The sequence below is a fragment of the Leucopleurus acutus genome (genome assembly GCF_964270905.1).
Source record: "Leucopleurus acutus genome assembly, chromosome: 20".
NCBI classification, from domain to species: domain Eukaryota; kingdom Metazoa; phylum Chordata; class Mammalia; order Artiodactyla; family Delphinidae; genus Leucopleurus; species Leucopleurus acutus.
The window spans coordinates 56262471-56268068 of NC_139162.1; the positions used below are offsets into that span (position 1 = coordinate 56262471).

Consider the following 5598-nt stretch of genomic DNA (forward strand, 5'->3'; position numbering starts at 1 on the left):
TTGAGAAGTTTTGTTCCCTGGGATTTTGATTTCCTGACACCTCCTGCCTCACCCTCGCTCTCTCTGCTTTTCCTCCTTCAGCTGGTAGTTACCAAGGGTTCACCATATCCAGGCTCTAGGCTTCCAGTCGGGCAAATGGGAGATGAACAAAACAGGTAAGTCGCTGCTTTCGGGAACTGACGATGTGCCTATACTCCTTCCCCTTCAAGAAGCTTTTGGCATTTGTTCACTCAGCCAACATTTCCCCAACGCCCCTGTCTGCCGGGTCCTTCGATGGACTCTGGGGAAACATGAATTGGACGTGTTCCTTGCCCTCGAGTGAGATGGAAAAGAACCGGTAAACCATTACTGTGTTCCAGCCTTGTGCAGATGCGTGTTTATTATACAGCTCGCTCGTAGTAACCTCTCCCTCCAGGGTGACTTAGGGGAGCTTCAAAAGCCCTTTCACAGCCCTCATTTTGGTTCTTGGAACAGTGAAATATATGATCTGCAAGGCTCATTTAGTTATCCTTGTCGGAAGAGGATGCTGAGCTCGTAGAGAAGAAAGAGGCCCCAAAGATCCCTAAGAAGTTCGTGGTAACACTGGGACTACAGTCCGGGCACCCTCAATACTGAAACCTGAAGACAAAGCCGGCTCAGCGGGCACTGCCTGGGTGAGTCCGGTTTGACCCACGAGAGGGCGGCAGTGTGGCCACCATGCTCTAAGGCTGGAGATCCAGCAGGCGACAGACCTCGTACCAGGGCTCAAAAGTCACATGGATGTGGACCACCATAATATAAAGGACATGGAAGTTTCACCAGGGGCTGAGAGCATGGAAGAGTCACTTTATCAGACTAGGGGACTAACCAAGCTTCCTGCAGGAGGAGGAGGAGGATGCCCGAAGGACGACAGGGCCACAGGAGCTTGCCAGGTAAAGTGGGCAAAGAATTCCAGGTGGAGGGTTTTGTGTGTCTAACTCAACCCAGCTCTTCCAGAGAATTTCAAATAGATTGGTACGGCTTGAGAGGCTGGCGGTAGGAGGCTGGATACTGAAGGGCCATGAATTCCCAATAGCGGAGCTTGGGTGATCTTGTAGGCCCGGGGCTGGCAGCTAGCAGCTGCTGGATATAAGACACTGACACATTTGGTTTAGCCCATACATTAAAAAAAAAAAAAAAAGGCTGAGTTATCTGCCAACATTTGAAAATCAAGAGATTTTACATAATACGAACTAATGGAACCTCTGAAAAATTTGGAAGATCTAGCAACACAGTCTGCATCCTCCCGGGGCCAAGTAGCCGTTGCTGTCTTTGGACGTGGCATATATCCTCCAGTTTGCTGCCATTTCCCCAGCACTGTCAAATCCCAACGCTGAGCCCAAGTGTCAGTGGTCCTATCTCACCTCGCTGGTCCTGGTGTTTCCCCTCAAACCCGGCCACCTTCCTCACTTACATTGCCGCCACAGTTCCTGTAGGCACTCACGTTTGGAATCCCTTCTCACGGCCACAAGGAGCTGTGGGTTGGTGACAAGGTTGGGGTCTGAGTTTTGGAAGGATGGATCCGCGTGGCCACAGTATGGAGAATGAAGCGAGCAGGGCGTGGACGTGTGAGACCACTGTCGGCTTGGTCTACAAGAGTAGTGATGATGAAATGAAGCGTTCAGATTCCAAAGATATTTGGCTCAACAGCGGGAAATTGATAGGGAGTCAGATAAATGGATGAAGGAGGAAAAAGACTCAAGGAACCTGCCAAGGCTTCTAGCTTGGGTGGTGATGCCAGTGATGGGAAACATGGGCGTTTCCTTGGTAAAAACTGAATTCTGTTCCCCTTATGAGTTGTCTGTGGGACAGCTTATGGGGGTGTTGGGTGAAGGGGAAGGGGTGCAAATCCAGGGCTCTCCCACCTTTAGTATCCTGACACGGGAGTCCCTTCGTTTTGCCAAACTTCCCTGACCCCCAATCCCATAGCTGAACGACATAGCTTCTTTGAATAGCCAGGCGCTGTCCGCCCCATTCTGAAGATGAGGAAACAGAGGTTTGGAGAGAGTTGCAACTCACTGCTGGGGCCAGGACCACAGTGTGGCCCTTCTACCCCCAGCCCTGGAACACAAGACCAACATAGAGAAAACCCTTCATAAAGTCCTTTAATGGGAACAGAACTGGAGGCTTCCCACCTGCAGCTCCTCCTCTGCCCAACCCCCCAGTGACCCAACTCCTGTTCCACAGCCGCCAGACACCAGCCAGGCCACCACACTGCCACCCACCAACCATTCCTTGGCATAGCTTGGGACCAAGCTGTAAGCGGTTTGCTTCAAATTGGGAGTGAAGGTAGTTAGAGAAACTTGAGGCTACTTTGTAGACCTGGGGGACCATGGGCTCTGAGCCTGAAGCTTTAGGAGGGGGATGTTAGGTGACTGTTCGTGGTCTGGGTTTTCAGTTGCCTTGGAAGAGGAGTCTGGGTGGCTTAGGGAGGGACCACGTGGGAGCAGGGCTAGTAGCTCCTGCAGTCAAAATTCTTACGGTCAGGCTTCCATCCTTGCGACCTGAGCGCTCCTGGCTATGACTTGGGGACCCTCTGGCTTTGAGGTGATGGGGTCCCAGTCTCTTTATGGAGGACCCGGTGGGCATCTTCTGCCTGAGGACGGGTAGGCATCCCATGGTCAGTGCAATCCAGTGAGGTAGGCAAAATGTTCCATCCTGGTCCTCCCTCTGCAGTGCTCAGCTCTGCTGCCGCAAGCTGTGTCTTGCGCGAGGACAACCCATCAGGGGGGCAAACGGGGCAATGAAATCGAGCCCGTGTTCCTTGCATTTGCTGGGCATCCACAGGGCTGCCTCTGTGCCTTCCTCTGAATCTCATGCGGGTGCTGGGTGGCTTGTGAGCGTCCTGAGCCCGCTTCTCCCTCTGCCCGCCCACCCTGGCCGCTCGTTGCCATCTCCGTGGGCTCTTACGTCACCTCTCCCCCAACCTCTCCCCTTCCTCCCCTGCCTCCGTTTCCCACCCACCCCTCCCCTGCAACCTGCCGCCTACCTCCCACGTTCCTGCTCTTCCAGACTACTGGTCGATCTCCACCTTCACTTTGGCGGTCTCCCCACGTCCCTCTTCCAGAGTGTTTCCTGCCCCACACCCACTCCCTGACCCGTCGGCCCCCGATGCCAGCTGGCTTCCAGAGTCTCCCAACCCCGGTCCCGGCCCGTGGAAGTGGGTGCGCTGATGCTTTCGGAAGTTGGAGGAGTTGTTGAAAGTGCGATCGCAGAGGGTGCAGCGGAAGGGGCGCTCGCCAGTGTGGATGCGGGCGTGGCCGCTGAGCACCGAGGACTGGGTGAAGCCCTTGCCGCACACGCCGCAGTGGTAGGGCCGCTCGCCCGTGTGCACCCGCTCGTGGTCTCGCATGTCTGAGGAGCGGCGGAACGGCTTGGCGCAGAACCTGCAGGCGAAAGGCTTCCCCACTGCCGCGCCTGCGGCCGCCGCAGCCATCACCACCTCCGACCTCTCCTGGGGCACCCCGGGCCGCTGTTCTTGAGCCGCCGCCGCCTCCGGAGGCCTTTGAGAGGTCCCCGGCTCCACCCCGTGTCGGTGCTGGTGCCGCAGCAGAGGTGCCAGGGCCTTGAAGGCCCGGGGGCAGAGCGGGCAGCGGTAGGGCCGCTCTCCCGTGTGCAGGCTGTAGTGGGCACGGAGGCTGGCGGGGCCTGGACAGCTGTGGCCACACACATGACACCGGCTTGGGTCCCCATCCTGCCCACCACCCTCAGCCCCCGCCAGGTGGCCGTGTTCGTGGAACAGCAGCTCGGAGACCAGCCGGAAGACAGCTGGGCACAAGGCACAGTGGAGAGAACCTGGCTCCGGGGGCTCAGGTACCAGCGTGGTGTCCGTCACCTTCACCACCTGGATCTCGATGAGGTCACTCGGGGGGGTGGCCGGGCGGCTATCATCAGGCACCAGGACCTGGGTGAAGCGAGGGGGGGGGGAGAAACAAGGAGCCTGTGGACTCTGCCTCAAGGCCTCCCCAACACGCCTTATTAAACACACTTATTAAACACACTTACTAAAACACACTCTGTAACATACTGAGCCCCTTAATTTCTAGATTCGGCTCTCCTTCCTCTGAGATTCTGCCGTATGACCACCAAGACTTCCCCTCCTGTCCAAAATATATCACAGATCCAGCCATTTCTCTCCTCCACCCCACTTAGAATTAAGCCAATCATTTCTTGCCAAGTCCCCTGACCCTCTGAATGACTCTGTTCCTACGCCTGCTCCCTTATAACCCACCTCCCCAAAGCAGCCCGAATGACCTTTTGAAAACGGAAATCAGACGGCAGTCATTTTCCCAGTCAAAACCCTCCCATGATTCCAACTGCTCTTAAAATCCAAAAACGCCATCTACTACCCATCATGATCTGGCTCCCATTTATCTCTCTGACCCTAGTGTAAATATAAGCCGGCAAACAGCTGACTTCTCTCTTCTAAATTTAGCTTCCCTACCCCCCAACTCTATCAGCTCACTCTTTTTTATAGAACGTAACACAATAAGTCTCGTCTATTGTCTCTCTTCCCTACCCAACTGCAAGCTGCAAAAGAATACAGCTTATGTGTCTCATTCACCTCTCCATCTGTCTAGCCCAAGTAGGAGCTGAGTAAATGTCTGTTGAATGAATGGTTGTCCTCAGATACTCTCCCATCCTGAGTGGGGTTCCAAGGTCACCTGGAGCAGTCATTTCTCCCCCCAAATCCTCCCCTGGGCATCAGGACGCATCACTCAGACCCTTGCAGAATCATCCCCCCACCCCAACGTGCATGCCCCAACCATAACCCCACACCTTTGTCTTTCAGGGTCACCTTCCCAACCTTCCACCTTGGAATTTCTGAGGCCCCGCCCTCTGAAGGCTCCGCCCCCTAATTAGACAAATTTCATCCCTGGGACTCCTCTCTCTGGACCTATCACCAGCTCAGATGTTCCGCCCAACCCCCTCCTCAGGCTCCACCCCACTCAGGCCCCGCCCCTCCACCCTCATAGGCTCCGTGCTAAGCCCCACCCCTCGCCCACCCCGAGAAAGCACCGCCCCCAGGGCCGGAGCGCTAAATACCTTCCCCGCCCAGCCCTAAGCCCCGCCCTGGCCCCGCCCACCCCTGCGCCCTCCTCCCGCCTCGAGCTCCCCGCCCAGGCCCCTTCCTCGCCCGCACCAGGTCCGGAGGCTCCGGGGATCTCGGCTCCGGGGCCGCTGAGCTCGGACTCCGGGGCTCCGGGCGCGCAGCGGCCATCTTGTGCCCAGGCCCCGCCCCCGAGGCCCGCGGTCGCTCCGGGAGGGGGCGTGGCCTGGGTTGGCGTCAGCGCCTCGGCGCAGGCGCACTGGAGGACGGGCCGGGGCTTCCCAGGAGCCGGGTCTCCCCCTCCCCGGGGAGAAAGTGATGAATTTCTTCCTAATTGCCTGTCACTTCCCGCAGGAGACAGCCTGCGTGGGTTACTGGGTGGCTGCGAACTAATTCGAATTTCTCTTTTTAACCTATATGAGTAAGCTCTGGCAGTCAGTTGACACTGACCAGAATTGAATAACCTTTGTTCTCCTTTCATGTTACACGTTTTTGTGGTCACCTCCTCTGCATGGCTTGTGATAACCCAG

General features: G+C 56.5%; 1 protein-coding gene across 1 annotated transcript; it reads right to left on the reverse strand.

The window, feature by feature from the left end:
- Window positions 1-3031: 3031 nt before the first annotated feature.
- Window positions 3032-5256, reverse strand: ZNF784 (zinc finger protein 784; the record flags this gene model as incomplete). Its single annotated transcript, XM_082862578.1, has 2 exons — window positions 5162-5256; window positions 3032-3922 (listed from the first exon to the last, which is right to left on the reverse strand). The coding sequence occupies exons 1-2, from the start codon at window positions 5237-5239 to the stop codon at window positions 3032-3034; spliced, it is 969 nt and encodes a 322-aa protein (XP_082718704.1). The 5' UTR covers window positions 5240-5256.
- Between the last annotated feature and the right edge of the window lie 342 nt (window positions 5257-5598).